Source organism: Eptesicus fuscus, chromosome 15 (assembly GCF_027574615.1).
Source record: "Eptesicus fuscus isolate TK198812 chromosome 15, DD_ASM_mEF_20220401, whole genome shotgun sequence".
Classification (NCBI taxonomy): Eukaryota; Metazoa; Chordata; class Mammalia; order Chiroptera; family Vespertilionidae; genus Eptesicus; species Eptesicus fuscus.
Window position 1 is genome coordinate 73,522,548 of NC_072487.1, and position 18,766 is coordinate 73,541,313.

Genomic DNA, 18,766 nt, shown 5'->3' on the forward strand with positions numbered 1-18,766 from the left:
AACAGGCCACGGGGCCCCTCGGTGGCAGAAGCCAGCCACCTCCCGTCAAGGTCAGACACGCTACCTCTGGAGCTGGGCGGACCAAGTGTTAACGCCAGTGTGTACACTTCGCAGAACACAGAGATCCGCTATCTCGGTACGCAAACCACGCTGCGCCCAGCCCGATGGAGCTCCTTGGCTGGCCTGCGTCCCACACGCTCATGTCACCGCTTCATAACCACCACCAAGCTTAGCCCTGAGGCGCCATCCCCACCACCCAGCTCGGGCCCTCGGGCCAGCACAGGACAGCTCTTCCTTCCCCAGCAAGATGGCATCATGCCATGAATATTTTCTAGGCACCCGTGCCGAGCCTTCAATGCAGCCCAAGAGCCACAGGCTCCCAAGAAGCCAGAGCCAGAAGGTCACTCGAGACGGTCCTGTGCCCACTGCGCAGAAAGGCAAGGTGAGGCCAGGGAGGAAGAAGGGCTTGCCAAAGGCCACCTGGCACCAGCCCTGGGACTCTTCACCTCCAGCCTGCACCCATATGGCTCCTGGAAGGTGGCGGGGCCCAGGGGATGAGCAGTTTCCAGCTTAAGGGACTCCTCTTCTAGAAGATTCTGGCTTAACAAACATGGCGGGGCACGAACAGCTCTGTTCTGCGTGGGGTGTGCAGAGGAAGGGCAGCCGCTGTGGTTGGCTTGGCCACAGATGTGTGTGGGGGTGGGCAAGTGGAGTTCACACTTTGCAAACCACAATTCATTCTCCTCTGCCCCCCCTGAATGCCCCGTTGCCCACTGGAGCCCGCGCCCCTGCACATGGACCCTGCACCCAAGCCCTGGCCCAAGCCCTGCACTTTGATCTCCCTGGGAGGAGGGGCTCCCTGGCCAGTCTTATCATGGACTCTGCACAACACTAATAGCTAATGATGATGGGAGTCAACGCTTTCTGAAGCCCAAAGAGCTCTGCCCACATCATCTCATCGATCCCTCACAATCTAGCAGGTCTGAGCTACCTTATGCCCACTTTACAGATGAGGAAACTGAGGCCCAGAAAGGGGAAAGGCCCTGTCAAATAGCAGGGTAGTTGAGACAAGATCTCAAAACTAGGTCCTCAGAACCCAGGCCGAGCCCTCTTCCCACTCTGCCCGGGGAAAGGAAGGAGGCTCTCACACTCAGAGCTGCCTGGGAAGGGAATGAGTCTCCTGTCCCAGGAGGAATGCGCGCAGAGGTGGACCACTGGCTGCCCCGATAAACCAACCCACCGGGGCCAAGAAGAGCAGACACCGGATCTCCCCAACCTCACACATCTCATCACGGAGGCCTGGTTGTTCCATCTCCCCCATCCACACTGCCCGCTGACTGTGCCGCACCCCCATGCACACTGGCCCAGGTCCCCGCTCACCACCGGGTCCTCCTCTCATCTCCCCTCGCGCACAGCCGACCTGCCTGTGCCACTTCCGCCTGAAAATACCTCTGAGGCCTCCCCGTGACCCTCAGGAAAAAGTCCCCTCCTCTCCGAGATCCACTGTGGCTCCCTCTACTTCACCCTCTCCCTCCCTCACCCACTAGGCCACACATACCCCCTCACACTTTCCACGGAGGCCTGACCCTCTAAGAAGGGCAGGGGCCACGCAGGAGTGTGTGCATCAGCATGCCCCTGGTGCCTAGCACAGTGCCTGGCACACATAGGTGCTCAGTAACTATTGAACGAATAAAAGAAGGACCAAGTGTGTCTGGGACCAGAGCTCACAGGCGTGCAGACCGGGACCCTCCATCTCAACTCACACCCAAGCCCACCAGCCTGCCTTTCGAAGGCATCCCGAGTCCCTGAGGAAAGGGTTCTCAGAGGCAGAGAATTCCCAGGCGTAGATACTGGTCTTCGGGTCACAGGTGCACAGAAAAGACAGAGAGAGGCACAGCTGTTGGTCCAGAGTCAACAGGACCAGGCTGGAGACCCGAAAGTCTAGTTCTGGACACGCGGCCAGGCAAGGGGGTGTGTTCCCATCTGTCCGTCACTCATCTGTCCTGTGTCCTGTCCAGTGCCGAGCACAGTGTGGATGATGTGGATGATGTTACCATGGCCCCTGGAGCACCGTCCTCCAGGTACCTGCTGACGGCTGCAGGTGTCCAGAGCCGCGGGCTAGCGCTCCTCAATCTGGGGCATGCCAACTTCCAGGGCACGTGGAAAGGGGCTGGGGGGTGCCTGAGGCCCCAGGACAGACCTGGCACAGCGCCCTCAAGGAAGTGCCAATCAGAGCAGCTACCACCTACTGTTCTCACCACTCACCAGCCCCGTGCTTCCCCGTTCAGCTCTTGATCCTGCCACCCTCTCTCACAGAGGACGCTGAGGCTCAGCGAAGGGGACCCACTTGTCCCAAAACACAGGTCCATCTAGTGGCGGAGCTGGGTCTCGAACCCAAGCAGTCTGACTTGCAGAGCCTTGCCCCGAACCTCCCAACTCCCTTACCATCCTCTGTGTCAGCAGGCAGTGGGCCAGGGGTAGTGTATCTCCAAACCTGGGCAGCTCCCAGCGGGTGGAACCAGGTGCGCTGGAGAGGTAGGTACTTCCTGCTCTTCCAGTTTTAAAATCTCTGAGATCAGAAGATTGCAGCCTTCCTGACTCAGAGCCTAAGATTCTACAGGAGGGGGGCTCGGCTGGCTCCGCAGCTCTGCGAGGGGAGATGAGGGTAGAGGCAGAGGGAGAGGTAGGCATCTGCCTTCATGATTCCTTAGAACTAGCCGGCAACCCTCCTTTCCCAGGGGAGATGAGGGTAGAGGCAGAGGGAGAGGTAGGCATCTGCCTTCATGATTCCTTAGAACTAGCCGGCAACCCTCCTTTCCCAGGCAGGGCCGTGGAGGAGGGGGCGGGGCGGGGGAAGAGGAAAGCAGCTCAGGAATTTGTGCAACCCGCAGGATGATGCTGCTGGAGACCCAGGGCAAAGTGAGTCATGAGCTCTGCCTGCGGAGGAGGAGGGGGCGACGTGAGGGAGAACAGGACCGGCCAAGGAGGGACTTAGTCTCAGAATGAGTAATGACAGAAGGGATAGGTTTGTGCAACCTTCAGGAGCCTCTGACACATGCAGCTCTGTTCCCATCAGCTCCCCCCATCCTCAGCACCCCCGGCCCCAGACACCCTCCCCCCCCGGCTCCCCAATGCCTGCTTCCTGTCAAGACCTTTTCCACGTAGCCCCCCTGCCCAACCTGGTGGTTTTAACAGCTAAGACCTCGGACTCCCAGGTCTGGGCCTGGGCCTGCCACTAGCTTGATCTACCTCCACCTGTAAAACGTTGGGGAGGGGCGCAGAGGGTGAGGATGCGTGAGGTATACAGGCAACGAAAGGCCTGGCACATAGTAAGTGCTCAGTTAAAGGGTGACTTATCTTACAGAGACTGTTCCGAGACGCATACGGCCCCTCCCTACTCCATCAACCACCACCCTCAGGCAGAAGACATATCAATAGAGTCCCTGAAGGTACCAGCCGGGGAAGCGGCAAGTAAGTGGTCACAGACCCCCATGTCATCAGTCCATGTCCCAGCTCACAGGCAGCCCCTTTGAGCCCTCTGCCCTGTGGAAAGATGCTCAGAGGTGTCGGGAGCTCCCAGGAAGGAGCCCCCCTTAAAGGCCCAGATCGGTGTAAGCTGCCAGGGGAGAGTAGGGCCAGAGGATGACTCTGTCCTCAGCAGGAGAGCTGAACAGAGCAGAAAAGGAGGAAGCAAACACAGTGACTCAGTTTGCCCCTGAAAGCCAGCTGTCTGGTCACAGGGAGGCATGGCAATGCCCAGTGTTAGGGGGAAGGCTAAGAAGGTGGCCTCTCTGTATGGATGGCCTCGGGTGGCACAAGAGGCAGCCTTTGGGGGGGGGGTCCAATGACCTATAGATACATCGTTCAGCGGAAGAAGCAAGACACAAAATGAGTCGTGGTCTCAGCAATGCAGAATAAACACAGAGGGGAAAACCACTAGAGAATAAAGTGGGGCCCTGGCCCGTGTAGCTCAGTGGTTAGCGTGTCTGCCTGCCACCAGAGGGTCTCAGGTTCAAGTCCTGGTCAAGGGCACCTACCTCGGTTGCAGGTCCAATCCCTGGCCAGACAGGTGGGTGTGGGAGGCAACCAATCTCTCTCTCTCTCTCCCTCTCTCTCTCTCTTTCTCTCTCTCCCCCCCTTCTTCTTCCTCCTCCCTTCCACTCTCTCTAAAAATCAATGGAAAAAAATATCCTCACTCCTCAGGTGGAGATTAAAAAAAAAAAAAAAGAATAAAGTGGTTATCACAGGATGGCAAGTGATGCCTATTCTTGTCTAAACTTCACTATTCAGAGGCAGGGAGGGAGGGCCGTGGCCCAATTTGGGTCTAGAAAGGTCTCTTTGGCAGTGAATCCGGGAAGAATGGAGGGGTGAAGTGGGAAGGATGGAGGGGTGAAGTGGGAAGGATGGAGGGGTGAGGCAGAAGGCAGCTCCTAGCAGGCTAGGCCAGAGGCCTCAGCAGTGAGAAAGGACAGAGTGGAGGCCGGACAAAGGGGAGGGCAGGGTCAACACCAACAAAAGCACATTATGTAAGAGACACAAGAGCAGAGCAGAATCCCCAGGCGTTTCACCCCAGGGACTGGCCCGGACCTTGGCGAAGGGCAGCAGCCCAGGTGGAGCCGGGCACTGCTTCCGGCCAGCTGGGTCTCTCTGCAAAGCCCAGCAGCAACTGGGCAGCCACCCGCGTGGGTAGGGAGTGGCCGAAGCAGACACCTCCATCCCCCTTCACTTCCAGGACCTACAGCCACTTCCTAAAGTGGAGAGGTGAATTTTTAAAACCGATTTGGAAAAGGGCGTTCATTGTTTTGCTCAATAAGCAAACAAGACACCCGTACCGACCGTACCGACCGTACCGACCGGAAGGGGTGTCCCATGGTAACAGCCTTTTCAGAGGCTGCGCGTCGATACATCAGCACAGGACCCCGGGGTTCCATCTGGAGGCCTCTGTGACCCCGGAGGCAGGCTCGGGATATGGGCTGAGCGGTTCGGGCAGCGCTCTGATTACTAGCCAAACATTGGAAACAACCACATGTCCAGTACCGGGGATGGGTAAATAAACCACGCCTGCACCGAGAGAAACCCCCGCAGGAGGACGAGGCAGACGTGTGTGTCCTGACATGGAGAGATGTTCACAATACACGGAGCGAAAAAAGTCAAACCACAGAAACACATAATGGGACCTCTTTTTATAAACAGAGCTAACTGCGTGCGTACACAGAGCTGGAGACAGCGGCACGCCACACGGGAGTGATTTCTTCTGGGAGTGGGATGGAAGGGAGGAAGAGGGAGGGAGCTTTGGGCTTTCTACCTCACACTCGCGCATGGCGTGTTCGATGCCTCTGCGACCTCACAATGTTCCTAGCGCTGTGGTCGGCAAACCGCGGCTCGCGAGCCACCTGCGGCTCTTTGGCCCCTTGAGTGTTCTAACGCCACTTCTTCAAAATAGACTCGCCCAGGCTGAAAACCGACTTCCGCGCATGGGCCACGAAGTTCCAATCGCACTGTACGTGCGCGCCCGCACGTGGTATTCTGTGGAAGAGCCACACTCAAGGGGCCAAAGAGCCGCATGTGGCATGTGGCTCGAGAGCCGCGGTTTGCCGACCACTGTCCTAGTGGATGCAGAGAGATGGGAAGGACTGGAGGAACTGGGCGTGACTACTAACGGGTCGAGTTTCTTTCAGGGGTGATGAGAATGTTTGAAAACTGATTGTGGTGGTAGTTGCACAACTCTGTGAACACACACACACACACACACACACACACACACAAGCATTGACCTGTACGCTTTAAGTGGGTGAATTGTTTGGCAGGTGAATTATGTTTCCATAAAGCTGCTCTTTCGAAAAAGAATTAGCAAGGGGAAAGGTGAGCCTGGCGGAAGGGAGGGGCACAGGTGCGGGCAGACTCCCTCACCAGCCCTCTCAGGTGTGTGTGTGTGTGTGTAGGGGGGTTCCTCAGCCCCCCCCCCAATCTCATCCTGGTCAACAGAATTTCTACAGCAATGGCGAGTCCTTCAAGGCTGGACTAGAGACAGAGGGCCCCTCCAGGCAACGCCCGGCTTTCTGCTAAAGGCGCAGCACCGGCCCCTACTTGCACATCTTGAGCAACAGCGAGCTCACTCCCTCCCCTGCTCCACGTTGGTTTATGTGGCTGAGGCCATGTGCAAAGAGTCCCCCCTACAGCTCTGACACGGGCCCCCCAGCACCCCCAGGCTCTTGTCCTAGGCCTGTCCTCTGGGCCTAACCCCACCTCTTCACCTCCTAGTTCCTGTAGGGTTCCCACACTGCCCTGCCGCTCCAGATAACCCACATCATCTCACACACGTGCCAACATGGAAGGAACCCAGGCATCAAGGTTTCTGAAAACCCTGGTGAATTCTTGAATCCAGAGACCCTGACCCCGGGACTGCCCAACCCTCAGAGAAATGGGGCCTGACCCACAGCTACCATTGCCCCCTTCAAACTCCAAACACCTGGCCACCCTCCTTGCCCACCAGAGAATCAGGAACAGGGAGACCATCTCCATCAGAGCCATTGTTTGCTGAGCACTTACTACGCCTCAGTCACTCGGCTGCGCTTCTTTCCTTGCTCATCTCGTTAAATCCTTGCAATAGTACTTCGAAGGAAGGGACTATGAGTCCCACTTTACAGATAAGAACATTGAGATTAAGATGCTGGGCCAAGGTCCTGCCAGCTAGTAAGCCGGAGGAGTCCGTGTGAGGACCCTGGGCTGGCTCACGTCTGGAGGCGACTTGTGGGGAAACTTTGGGATTGTTCGGCTCCGAGCTGGGCGGAACTCCAGCCAGCGGGTAGCACACCTCTGCCGTTCTCCACTAGGGAAACTGAGGCCCGGACAGAGCGAGGGGCTGCCCAGGTGACGCAGGCCTCCGGCTCCCGGGCCAGGGCTCTGTCCTCCAAGCAAACTCCCTCAGGAAGGCAGGAGGAAATCGTCCTGCCCCAGCCCCACGGGGCCCCGGTGTGAGAACAAGCAAGCCCCTGCCTGCCAGAGGCTTTGAAATCCCAGGATGAAAGGGCCTGTGACAGCGAAACAGCAAAACAGCACCGTGGGCAGGAGCGCGCCTGACCCCTGCCAGGACTTGCCCGCTGGCATTCACCTGCTCACCTGCTCGCTCGGGGCGGGCCAGCCAAGCCACAGAACCCTAGCAGGCCTCGGAGCTCAGGGCACTGTGGGAAGGGGTGTTCCGAACCTGACGTTTCTACAGGGGCGGCCCCAGCTTTCCTGGGCAGAGAGCAGGCCCAGGTAGGGAGGGCACTGGAATTTTAATTGCCTGGCATGAAAGTGCCCACTGCTCTCTGGGTGGAGAGAGGAGGCGCAGGATCGCTGGAGGTGGCAAAGGCATGCCCTCATTCCCCTCCAGCGCAGATTGCTAAGGCAGCGCACTTCCCTGGGAGGGGCTGGAGGCTTGCTGGCTTCCTCCCCGTCCAACCTGCCACCCCCCCCCCCCCACCTCCCCACCCCCGCTGCAGGAGCCCCTTCAGGTGAGCTCTGACCAGGAATCTGAGGCATCTGAAGGGGGTTATTAATAGCACTGAAGTGTTGAGAAGAGGGAGGCCGCGGGCTCTGAGTGGGCACAGCCCCCTTCCACCCAGCCTGGTGTCCACAAAACAAACCCAACCCTGTCCAGGACAGGACACTTCACCTTTTGTGGTCTCCGCCTCCTCCCCTGGACACGGCAGGGGAGCGGAGCGGGTGCTGGCGGTTCTCAGCCCAGGAGGTGGGAGGAGGGGAGAGCCAGAGTGGGCGTGGGGAAAGGAAAAACCCCACTGAAGAAAGTGCAGCACACCCCACCCAGGCCGGGTGAGGGGCCCCGACAGGAGGTCGTGAATGGATGGACTGTTACCGAGACCGAGACCGACAGGGAGGGGACAGGAAGACTCCGCCCCGGCCTGCCCCCTCCCAGAGTCCTTGTCCGACAAGCAGAGTTCCAGGACTTAACCCCCTGCTGGTCCGGGCTTCAGAGGATCTGACTCATTTCGACATCACCCTCCTCGCGGGCCCAGCCCCAGATTCCGGTATAAAGGGGGAGCTTGGGCCACGGGCCCGGGGCCACAGTCACCGGACAAGCCTTCCCCAGCCCCTTCTTTGAGCCCGGAGGGGGTGGGACCCGGCGTTAAGGGCCACCTGGTCCCTGTTCTCAGGGCCGCACACAGTTGTTGAAACTTCTCTACGGGGCCATCAAGGGACTGTACGCGGACACAGTGCTCCGGGCACAACGGACAGGGAGAGGCCAATACTGTGGAGAGGAATGGTCTCCTCCTCCCCACCCTCACCCCCCGCACCCACAGGGACCAGCTACCTGTGCACGGGTGCCTCCTCTATGCCAGGCTCTGTGCCAAGCAAGCTACGTAAGTTATCTCACTAAGTGTCCCAACAACTCATAACTGAGGAAGAAACCATTCACCCCATTTCAAAGAGGAGAAAACCGAGGTACCAGGACATTGAGAGGCCTGTCCAAGAACTCACCGCGGGGAACCCGACCCTGGGGTTCCACCCAGGCAGCCTCTCCCAGGGCAGGGAGGGGAGCCACAGAGCTGAGGTTCCCAGGTGCTCCCCCCTCCATTCTCTGGGCTGGGGAGGAGGAACCCGGGACTCTGCTGCAGTCACAGGTTCCCCCCAGGGAACAGCAGGAGCACCCTGCTGCCTGAGCCAAAGGATGGGGTTCTGACCCACCCCTCCTGCGCACCCCAACTATTCCTAGCCCCACTGCCCAGGCTCAGTCCCAGGCATTTATGGCCTCATCCCTGGAAGTCTCAGCCACGTGTACTGGGGCCGGGGCCGGGCCGGGGAGAGCTGGGACTGGGACAGTTGGGGAAGCCGGCTGAGTGGGCCTGGAATGACCGCGGGCGGGATATCCGAGGTGGGGGCGGGGGGGGAGTAGGGCCGCCTACGACACCCCCTCCCCCCATAGCTCGATTGGGGTAGTGTGTTGGGGGATCCGACGGGACCCGCTCCAAGGGGGTTCCCTTAGCGGGGAGAGGGTGTCAAGTCCCCTCGGGAGGGAGGAGGATGAGCTCCCAAGAGGTTGGGAAGGGGCGCCCAGACGTGGAGGAGACAAGCTTGGACGAGGGACTTGGTCCCCAGCCATGGCTGCCCTACCCGGGGCCTGGCTCTCGGAGACCCCAGCCCCCGCGCGATCGGCGGGCCGGGGCGGGGCGTGGCCAGGGACCCCGGGCGGACCCCGGGCGCGCGGCGCGGCGCGGGACTCACCTGCGATGTGCTGGCGCCGGGCGTCGTCCAGGTGCGTGGACAGCACGTCCCCCATCGCGAAGGAGAGCCGCGGCCCCGCCGCCGCCCGCCGCTGCCCGCGCTGCTCAGGCGGACGCCGCTGGCGCCATGAAGCCGACCCGCCCTGCTGCCGCCGCTCCCGCCGCTCCCGTCGCCCCGGCTGCGGCCTCCGCTCTGCCCGCGCTCGGCTCCGGCCGCGTCGGTGGGGACAGCCCAGCCCCGGCCCCGCCGCGCCCCGCCCCGCCCCGCCAGGCGCCGCCCCCGGACCCGGACCCGGCCCGAGCCCCGCCCCTCCTCGGCCCCGGGCGGGCGGGGCGCGGTGGCGAGGACGCCGGGACGGCAGGGCAGACGCAGACAAAGAGCCGATCGGAGAAGGGGGACCTGGAGAGACGCGGGGAGGCGCGCCGGGCACGGGCCTAACCGGAGAAAGAGACGGGGCTGTGGGGGCGTCGGAAAGAACGGGTCGCCTGGTGTCCCTCCCTCCCTTCCCTGAGCGGGGAGACAGCCCCGCCGAGGAGGACGTGGGGGGTGGGGGGCTGGTAGGGCGTTTGCGCCCCCTCTTCCCTGCACCCTGCCCTCCGGCTCCCAGCCCCGCCCGCCGCTGCCCGAGCCCTGGAAGTTCCCCGGCCTCGATCCGACCCGCCTGGAAGGTGTGCCCTCCCGTCTTGCACAACAGGCCGGGGCAGGGGAGGGGGCTGGGACGGCCGGTGCTCAAAGCCATTCTTGGTCCCAGTGATGGGAGGACATTCCTTGGGCTCAGCATACGGGTTCTTCCCTCGGGAGGTGGCTCGTGGGACCGGCCCAGTGAGGAATGGAAAACATGATAGCTCTTTCCAGTTTGCCTAAGACTCAGATTCAAAACCCAGGGACCCGCAGGCATGGACTTAGGGTGCCAGGCCTTGAGGGGCTGGGTTGGGTGGATCGCGGGCACCGGAGGAATGTGTTTCAACCCTAACCTCTGGACTTGCCAAGGTGGATAGATGGGTTAACCGCCGCGATCCCAGATCATGGGCTGGGGTGGCGGAGGCCTTGGCTGCTGATGCTCAGACCCCCTGTGCTGCGCCCCAAGGGTCATCCAGTTGTATTCTCTAGGAATGGGGTGGAGGGGAAGTGATTGCAAAAAAATCAGAAGGGAACTTTTGGGGAAGGTGGAAATGGTCTATGCCTTGACTGGGGTAATGGTCATACAGGGGTCAACACTCAACCTATACATATTAATGATGCATTTCATTATATGTAAATAATACTTTAATAAAGTTGATTTAAAAATGAAAAGATGTATGGAGCACCTTTACAGGTGATGGCGATACATCAGTATAACAAGATAATCAAGGTCTTTGCCCCCCAGAGGTTATGGCAGGAGAACGACGGGAAATAAATAGCATGGTTTCAGAGAGCGATAATCATTAAGATAATAAAATAGAATGAGGGGGTAGAGTGGCAGGTGTGGGGGTGCCACCTAGAAAGGTGGTCGAGGAAGGCTCTCTGAGGAGGTGACACTTTGAAAGCTGCTCCGTGAAGATCTGGGAATAGCTACCATTTGTGGATCAGGTGCCACGCCAGGAATCAGGGCCAAAAGGCCTTCGCTGCCTTATCTACCGTCCTCACAATTTCTCTGTTGGAAGAATCACCAATTGTGAAGATTTTTAAAACATGATATTCTATTGTATGCACATAGCAATCCTTATTTAAACACCGAATAGGTAGGCGTGGAGGGGGGCATGCCAGGTAGAGTGTCAGTGTGAAGCCCTGGCCGGGTAGCTCAGTTGATTAGAGTGTCATCCCCATTCGTCAAGGGTGCGGGTTCGATCCCTAGTCAGGGCACATACAAGAATCAACCAATGAATGCAGAAATAAGTGGAACAACAAACCACGGTTAGTCTCTCTCTCCCCCGCCTTCCTCCCTCTCTCTCTCAAATCAATCAATCAATCAATTTTTAAAAATAGTGTCGGTGTAAGACCCGGGGGCCCGGCGGCCAGTCCAAGACGCCTATAGGGAAGAGAAGAGGGGGGTCCCTGCCGCGGTGGGTGGGACCGCTGGGAGGCTCCTGCACCAAAGCACTGGATTGCTGTACCTCATTCTGGGAAGATTGTGAAGTCCTTTAGCAGTTGTCAGCAGCCCACTATTTCATGTTAATAAATCAGGCCAGTTGTGATCTTTGGGTGGGGAAAGAGGGACATTTTTTAAAGGAAGGAAAATTGAATATAGTCATCAGTACTCTATGAGGAAGCGGGAAGGATTAAGGGTTCCAGGAAGTTAGACATCAGAAGGATTTCTCTACTATAAAAAATTGGGAACCCCTGTCCTTCCGCTTGAGAATGCTTTGTTTTGTTTTTCTCGTTCTCAAAATGCATTACTTTGCTTTCCTCACGAGGCACCAAGCATTATAAACCGTAAGCACGTGACAGCCACATGATCCCCCTCAGTGAGCCCCGGGCTCCCACAGGCTTTCTGGATCTCACAGCCAGAGTAGTTCTCGGAGTCCAACATCACCGCCACATGCCCCTTTGATGTCTGGGTTGTTGAACACAAACTCACTGGGTAATTTGTCCTCAACAGAGTCCATTCCTGTTCCTAAAAGCCTTCGCTGCGCTTCCTTGCCGATGACCGCTCTGATTCCATTTGAGCAACGTCTTCATCAGAACCTCCGTGTGTTTTTGTTCTAGGGCCAGCATGTCAAACTCGCGGCCAGCGGGCCACGTGCCTCGCTTATTTACAAGGCATGCGGCCCACCAGCCTCGAGTTTGACATGCTTGCTCTAGAGTGTAAGAAAGGCCATTACGACACCTACGTGTTCAGGCGTATCTTTAAGGAGGTGTTCTGTGTTGTTTACTGCTGACGGTGTCAGGAGGAGAGGGGCCCGGGTGGGCTTGCTCAGAGCCCGGACAGTGGCCCCAACTAATGAAGCCGCCATCCTCCCAGTCCCTGCTCCCCCCGGGGTGTCTCAGGCCAGAACTTGGTCACCTCGGCCTCTCTCCACCGACATGCAGTGCATTCACTTGAGGCCGTTTTGATGTTCAGTTTTTAGTTCTGAGTAATTAAAACATCTTTTCACGCATTTGTTGGCTATTGGTAGGGTTTTTTTAAAAATTCCTATCCTCTGCCAGCTTTTCTGCTGGGATGTCTATCTTTTTTATTGATCTTGAAGCATTCTTTCTATAGGAAGAATTTCTCAAGCCTGATCTTTCCTAGGGCGCTGAGGGCCATCTCTATCCACCAGGCTCTGCCCCACCCTTGCCTTGGCCCAGGCCCCAGGCCTCAAGCCTCGTGGAAGATACCAGGATGTGAACAAAGGCTAGGAAGGGTCCAGATCAAGCGCAGGGAGGGAGGGTTCCTCCTGCCCACCTGCCAGGCCTGCCCCTCCCTACAGCTCCTGATTCACCCGGCCTTTGTCAGGAAGTGGCTTCTGCCAACCTGCCTCCTGCAGGGCTGCCCCGCCCCACGCACCCCACACTGAGAAAGAAGGACCCGAAGGTGATGAATAAGAACACTTCACTGTGAGAGGGAGGATCCAGCAGGCAGGGGCCAGAGCTGGGACAGGAGCTGGGAGAAGAAAAGGGATCTGCCCCAGAACATCCAGGAGGGTCCCCGGCCAGGACCCCTCCCAGTGTCATTGGAAGGAGAAGGACCTCCCTTGACCCCTTGGTCCCTCTCCCTCCCAGTTGGCTCTGAGCTCCGGCTCTGCTCTCCCCTCAAACCTGTCAGACCTGAAATAGCCCAGGAGGAAAAAAAAACAAACACCTCGGGTAAACAACAGGGAGTGTGAATGAATCAGGATTTTGTTTTTAAGAAATATCATGTGTCTCCTGCTGTTTACCCAGTTGGCATGGCCCGTTGTGCGGAAGGGACCCTGGCACCCCGCCCGGACCTCCCCTCTTTATTAACTGTTGGGTGGTGGTGGACGGAGCCTCAGCTCAGCCTGTGCCATCTGTCACCTGGCCTTGGGCTGCTGAACTCCCTTCTTGCTCCTCCGGGCGGCCAGCTCCACCCCACAGCCAAGGCCAGGCCCCGTGGCCGCCACCCTGGCTGACTACTGCCCAGCCCTGGGCTGGCCTCCTGGCTCCGGCCTCCCATGTGTTCCTCACTGGAAGCCACCGGGGTTGTTCTAAAACACGTATGTGACCAGGTGGTTCCCCTGCTTCAAACCGTCTGGCTCCCACTGTCCTCAAGATAAAGTCAGACCCAGACCCTAAACGTGGCTCTGGCCAGCCTCTCCACGGCCCCCTTCCCCTTGCCCTTCTCTGACCTCTCACATCCTCATACAGCCGTGCTCCCTCCTGCGTCAGGGCTTACACGTGCTGACTCCCTTTCCCCATTTTGCCCCACCAAGCACCATTCATCCTTCAGACCTCAGCTAAAACTGCCCTCCACCGAGAGGTCTTTCCTGACCCCGCCTGCCCCGCGTCTTCATGGCAATCAGCACATTTGTAATTACTGTGTCCTCTGTGGGTATTTGCTTCAATGGCTCTTCCTCTCTGATGACAAGGATTGTCCTCCTTCAACGTGACCTTCCTCGTGTCCGGTGTGAGGGGAGCTTGGGTGAGCACCTGCCATGTGCAGAATGCTGTCCTGGGCACTGGGGGGGAATGTGGCAGCGGGCACCCGCCTGGCCCCTGGGACTTGGCCGGCTCAGGCCTGCTGTGGCCGCACTCGTTTGACTGCCCGGGTGAGAGCCTCCGCTTGCAGACCTCCAAGAAGGGGGTGCTCACCACCTTCCCAGGTCACAGACCCCAAGTTGGACCCAACAGCACCCAAGTCAGACAAGGGGGTGTCAGCGTGCCAGCAGGGAGTGAGAATAACCACAGAGGGTTCATGAAAACAACCAAAGCTTCACCCATCGTGGGCTCATGCTGTACCCAGCTCTGGGCCAGCACCCTCTGCTCTTCACGCTTCACCACAGCTCGGTGACAGGGGCCCTGCTGGGGGGCACTCGTCTCCTAGGAGATGAAGGTAAGACCCCCACACAGCTCTGCCTGCTCCAGAGCTGAGCACACTGAGCTGCACAGCCCCGTCCTCGGGACCCAACCCGCCCTCCGCTCACCCCCCTCCCCCCCCCCCCCCCCCCCCCCCCCCCCCCCCCACACACACACACACGCTCCTCTAGTTCTCAGATGTGAAACCGGATTCTTGGCTGTGGCCACTATTTACTCGCCCGCTTTTGGTTTTCACTTAGCGATGTTATAGGAACATCTTCCTACGCCAATGGATTTTTAATTCTACTAATTTTTAAGGGCTGCATCCTACTCCCTTGTAGGGCCCATTAAACTATGTACCTGTGACTAGATGCTTATTTTCTTAATTAGATACATTTCTGGACGTGGTATGACTGGTATGCACCTCCTTTTGAGGTTTTTTGACTCATGTGACAAATTGCCCCGATGAAATGATTATAGCAGCCAGTTCTCCTGGGGCTAGCCATGTGCCTGTCATATGTCCCCCGTCCTACTAGTAATTACCACTAATTGCCACTGTTAACCAATCTTATTATTGCTTTGTTTAAATGATTGCATTTAAGTAAATAATAAATATATATATATATAATTTCAAATAAATGTCAATTTTAATAACACACGCATACATACAAAGGAAAGGAAAGAAAAGAGGGAAAAGGAAAGGAAAGGAAAGGAAAGGAAAGGAAAGGAAAGGAAAGGAAAGGAAAGGAGAGAAAAAAGAAGAGACCCTTGTGTCCTGGTGACTTGTGCATAAGCCTTGTCTCCCATCTCACCCCACCCTCCAGAGTGAGAGCCCCCACAAGCTGGGACCCTGAGCCTGGCCCCGCTCCCTCCCGACTTCCTGGCAAGTCCTGGAGATGTTTGCTGCTGAGCCAGTGCTAACAGTCACTCCCAGTTCCTCTAGGGCCAGCCAGGAGTTTCAGGCCTCCCCAACTGCCACCCATTTCTTCCATGTCAGGCTGGTTTCCTGCTGGCTGAAGCTACCCCTCACCAGCTGGTGATTCAGAGCCTGGCCAGGGTGGCAGGCGCTAGCCTACCCAGCCCTGCCAGTGACTAAGCCTGTGGTGAGGCTGGGCTGGGCCTGTTGGGGTGGGGCCACCTCCGCCCCAGCCTGGCCCTCCTTCCTCTCTCCCTTAAGCCGATTTCTGTCCTCGGGGCCTTCCAGGTAGAACGAGGATAATCCTGGTTTCTGAATGCCCGAGTGTGCCAGCGGTGACAGAGACTTGGTCCCCACCCTCCTAGGGGGCAGAGCCTGGAGGACAGGAGCCTTTGCCCTGAGAGGATCAGAGAAGAAGCCCAGGAGGAAGGTGGGGGGAGAGACGTGCAGAGTGCCCAGGGTGGGGCTATCCTATACAATAACCCTTTAGTCCACAGGCTGTGTGCGTATGGACTGGTCAGGGCCCAGGACAGGGAGCCTGCGGGGACTGGGCTGTCCTACCCCACCCGGTGCCTCCCTCCGTGAGAACTGGCAAAGTCAGTGACAACCGTCGAGCCAGCGCCCCAGCTGGCTTGGCAATGGCAGCACCGGCTGGAATCCGCCCGGCACCCAGGCCATCCGACAGCTCTGCGGGGGGTTGACCTGGGTGCTTACACAGGGAGCCTTGAGCCTGAGCGAGGGGCAGCCGCAGGGGTGGGGCACCCCCGCCCCCGGGGGAGCATTTGGAAATGAGTGTAGGGTGTTTTTAATCATCACGATGCCTGGTGTCTGCGGGGGTGGTGGAGGATGGCTACTGGCATTTAGTACCTGAAGGTCAGAGATGCTGAGCATGCTGCAGAGGTGGCCAGTCCTGCCCAGGGACAAAACCCTTCTCCCCCCACCCTCAAATCCAGGGCTGAGCCCCCTCTGCTGCCCAGTAACCGTGTGAAGAGGATCGAGCTGACTTCAGAAGCACTTCCCACGGTTCCAAGGGGTTTTAAGTTACACTGTCTCCTTCTCCCAAGAAGACATACAAATGGCCAACCGATATAGGAAAAGACGCTCGGCTTCACCAGCTGTTAGGGACATGCAAATTGAAACTACAATGAGATACCACCTCACATCGGTTAGCATGCTGTCATCAATAAGACAGGTAGTAAGTGATGGAGAAGTCGTGGTTAAATAGGAACCCTCGTGCACCGCTAGTGGGAATGTAAACTGGTACCGCTGCTATGGAAAACAGTACGGAGGTTCCTCAGAAAATTAAGAACAGAGCTACTGTATGGTCCAGCCACCTCTCTGCTGGGTATCTACCAGGAAATTAGAAAACATTTATTCATAAAGATGTATGTGCCCCTATGTTCACCGCAGCATTATTCAGGGTGGCTAAGACATAGAAACAACCCACGTGTCCTTCAGTGTGTGATTGGATAAAGAATTTGTGGTCCGAATATACAACGGAATGCTACTCGGCCACAAGATAACATGCTGCCATTTGCAACACATGGGTGGATCTTGAGAACACGGTGAGACCTTGGTTCTCGAACTGAATTCCTTCTAGAAGGCTGTTCAAAACCTGAAGCATTATTTCCCATTAGAAATAATGTAAATTGAATGAATCTGTTCCAGACACCCAAATGATTCCCTGTTTTAACCTTTCTTATGTACAGTACATGTCTCATGTACTACTTAATCTATAAATAAACACTTTAAAAACAAAAAAGACATGAAATGTAAATGAGAGTTTAACAAAAAGGAAATAAAATGTACAGTAAGAAATGAAAATTTAATAATAATAAGCAGCAATAATAAGCGTGGCTCAGTGGTTGGGTGTCGACCTATGAACGAGGAGGTCATAGTTCCATTCCCGGTCAGGGCATATGCCCGGTTTGTGGGCTCAGTGCCCAGTGTGGGGCGTGCAGGAGGCAGCCGATCGATGATTCTCTCCCATCATTAATGTTTCTATCTCTCTCTCCCTCTCCCTTCCTCTCTTTAATCAATAAAAATATATTTTAAAAGAATAGTAATAATAAACAGCAACAAAAACATGAAAATATTCACAGCACAATTTCCTGAGATGTTAACAGCAGCAAACTGACTCATCCTCAAGCATTCTTTGCTTGGTCTGTCGCCTGAGAGACGTGTGACTGACTGACCATACAAGTATCAGCATGAAAGTGTTGTTGGGTTGAGAAGCGAATTCTTCGAGATGGGAGACATTCAAGAACTGAGGTTTGTACCATGCTAAGCAAAATGTGAGACGGAAAAAGTCAAGAATCAGGTGATTTCCACTCACATGTGAGATATAAAAAAACTGAAAGCAACAAATGAACAAACAAGACAAAAAAAACAAAAACTCATAGACTCCGACAACAGTATGGTGGTTACTAGAGGACAAAAGTTTGAGGGGGAGGTAGTAAAGGGTAAAAGGGGTCAAGTATATGGTGATGGGAGGAGATTTGACTTTGGGTGCTGAACACACAATGCAATATACAGATGATGTATTATAGAATTGTACACTAGAACCCTATATCATTTATTAACCTACTAGAGGCCCAGTGCACAAAATTCATGCATGGGTAGGGCCCCTAGGCCTGGCCGGCAATCAGGGCCAATATGTGGGGCGACCAGCAGGGTGATCGGGGGCCCCTGCTGGCACCTGCCTTTGCTGGCCTGGGGCCTGCGGGCTGGGGGCAGCTCCTGCATTGAGCATCTGCCCCCTGGTGGTCAGTGTGCATCATAGTGACCAGTCGTTCCGCCGTTTGGTTGATTTGCATATTAGCCTTTTATTCTGTAGGATATCACCCAATACATTTCATTTTTAAAAGATACACTGTCTTGTCCTGGCTGGTGTGGCTCAGTTGGTTGGGCATCGTCCTGTGCACTGAAAAGTTGCTGGTTCAATTCCCGATCGGGGCACATGCCTGGGTTGCCTTCTCTATCCCTGGTTTGCGGGGGAGGGGGTGTGCAGGAGGCAGCCCATCAATGATTCGCTCTCATCATTGATGTTTCTATCTCTCTCCCTCTCCCTTCCTCTCTGAAATCGATAAAAACATATTTTTAAAAAATAATTCATTTAAGATCTTTTTTAAAAAGGTGCATTGTCTCACTGGTCTCGGGATGCAGCTGATGTTCTCATTCCTCACTTAGTAATCTTGATGGCAAGGAGATGACTGTAAACCCAGTGGCCCTGCCTGCGTGCCAGGCTTTGGACGCGTTATCTTCATGTCAGCCTCATGACTCTGTCAGTTATCGTCCCCAGTTTGCAGATGAGGAAACGCACCCTCAGAGCGGGGAGGGTAGTCACAGGGATGGGAAGTCGGGAAGCCCGTTTCACAACCTGGGTCTACTTCACACCAAAGCCCTACTCGCCATGGGGAAACGGACACACAGACACTCTCACTGCTCCCCGAGTAGCCACCGGCAGGGCCAGGCAGAACCGAGGCGTCTGAGTCTCCGCCACCTCGCCCAGGACCCATGGCTGCGAATGAACGTGGGGCTGATGGACAGGAATAAAAACCCAGGGGAAAGGCCTTTCTTGTGCCTTTTCTCTGCACGCTGCCTGCTTTCTTCAAGTATTTCTGGCTCTGGAATGGTTAAGGTAATTCCTTTTACCTGAAACAACCTTCCATTTTCCCTCTGTAAGGTACCATC

At 56.5% G+C, this 18,766-nt stretch overlaps 1 protein-coding gene and 1 pseudogene across 1 annotated transcript in view; both read right to left on the minus strand.

Annotated features, from left to right (window-relative positions):
* Positions 1-9,431, minus strand: part of NIBAN2 (niban apoptosis regulator 2) — a 48,320-nt gene extending 38,889 nt beyond the window's left edge. The window contains exon 1 of the mRNA XM_054726953.1: positions 9,226-9,431. Within this exon, the coding sequence (XP_054582928.1) occupies positions 9,226-9,280 (55 nt within the window). The 5' untranslated portion in view covers positions 9,281-9,431. The remainder of the gene's footprint in view (positions 1-9,225) is intronic.
* A 2,271-nt stretch (positions 9,432-11,702) lies between these two features.
* Positions 11,703-12,158, minus strand: LOC114226769 (iron-sulfur cluster assembly 1 homolog, mitochondrial-like; annotated as a pseudogene).
* Positions 12,159-18,766: the final 6,608 nt, after the last annotated feature.